At 47.5% G+C, this 1,344-nt stretch overlaps 1 protein-coding gene across 2 annotated transcripts in view; it reads left to right on the forward strand.

Annotated features, from left to right (window-relative positions):
- Positions 1-910, forward strand: part of dnaaf11 (dynein axonemal assembly factor 11) — a 7,150-nt gene extending 6,240 nt beyond the window's left edge. For both annotated transcript variants that reach the window (XM_077615680.1, XM_077615679.1), the window contains one exon: positions 508-910. In XM_077615680.1, coding sequence (XP_077471806.1) covers positions 508-691 — 184 coding nt within the window. In that variant the 3' untranslated portion in view covers positions 692-910. The remainder of the gene's footprint in view (positions 1-507) is intronic.
- Positions 911-1,344: the final 434 nt, after the last annotated feature.

A 1,344-nucleotide genomic window follows, 5' to 3' on the forward strand; every position in this document is an offset into this window, starting at 1 on the left:
ACGTATATATTCATATACATATATATATATATATATATATATATATATATATATATATATATATATAAGAACACATATACATACATATAGATGTACATGCATGCATACGGTAGGTCTTAACACAGTACAGTAGGGATCGATACCATTAAACCCGGAGGCAAAACATGGCCGCCGCGACTACTATTTTTGAGCGGCTTTGTCTCAGCCGGGGCGAGACGACATCGGCGGATGTCTCTTATCTGCACGCCAGCAGATGGGCTTAAGATGGGCGCCGTGACACGGACCTCCGCCCGCCGCCGCCGTCCCTTGACGTTAAGCAAAAGTGGCCCAACTCAATTAGCGGGCCGGCGGCGTGCGGGAAACTTCCTCCGAGGTCACTCGCCGCTAACTCTGCCGGCCTGTTTTCTGGAAATGAAATGTTGAGCGCGTTGTACTTGGCGGCGAGCTCGCTGTTGAATTGACAATATTCAAGCGCTAGCTAACAAGATGTCTCACTTCCCACTTCAGAGAGGCTGGCGTACCCGAGCGGCTAGAAGTGGACGCTAGCCGCCGTTTGGACATCGCCAACATTGTGGCGTGCCGGCGCGTGGCCGAAGGCCCGCTGGAAGCGACCCGCCAAAATCCGGTCGCCGCCGCCGCCACGCCCTCGGACTCGTTTACGGACGACCCGGACGTGCCGCCTCTCGTCTAATTCCAGGCCGGAATGGCAAAGGACGATATTTGCGGAGAGCGATTGGGAATAAAAATTCCCCAAATCTTCTCTTCTGGCAAAATGAGAGATTTTTTAAACCCCCAAAAATCATCGGGATGTTGCTGCATTTGAACTCTTTGACTCCCATTGACAATGACAGATGTCCAATTTTTCTGCTGTCCATGGAAAGGAAGTGAGTTTAAGTACATTCTTTTTTTTAACAAGTCAAATCTTATTTTAATGACTTGTGTGTGTCTGTATATATACAATTTGAGATAAATTGCCACTAACGTCTTGCTCCGTGTGCAGTCGATTGGTCGCCAGTCTTTTGGTCGCCCGGACCGCGACAACAGGCGACCAAAAGACCGGCAACCAAAAGACCGGCAACCAAAAGACCGGCAACAAAACAAGGTAAAACAAGACGGTGTACGCATGAATAAAAGGCAACAATGGCCATGAGCAGTTTCACTGAGCCGACGTTTGAGTGTAGAAGAGTTTGTATGTACATGCATTGTCCCTTTAAGAGGCTACGTCCGTCAGGGTCTTAACAAGTTCTCCAAAAAAAACCAATAAAAGTCTGGGAAATTTGGAGCTTTTCTTTAGCCTAATAATGACTAGGGCATTAAGTATGACTAAATAGTCATTGGCAGTTT

Source organism: Stigmatopora argus, chromosome 12, assembly GCF_051989625.1.
Source record: "Stigmatopora argus isolate UIUO_Sarg chromosome 12, RoL_Sarg_1.0, whole genome shotgun sequence".
NCBI classification, from domain to species: Eukaryota; Metazoa; Chordata; class Actinopteri; order Syngnathiformes; family Syngnathidae; genus Stigmatopora; species Stigmatopora argus.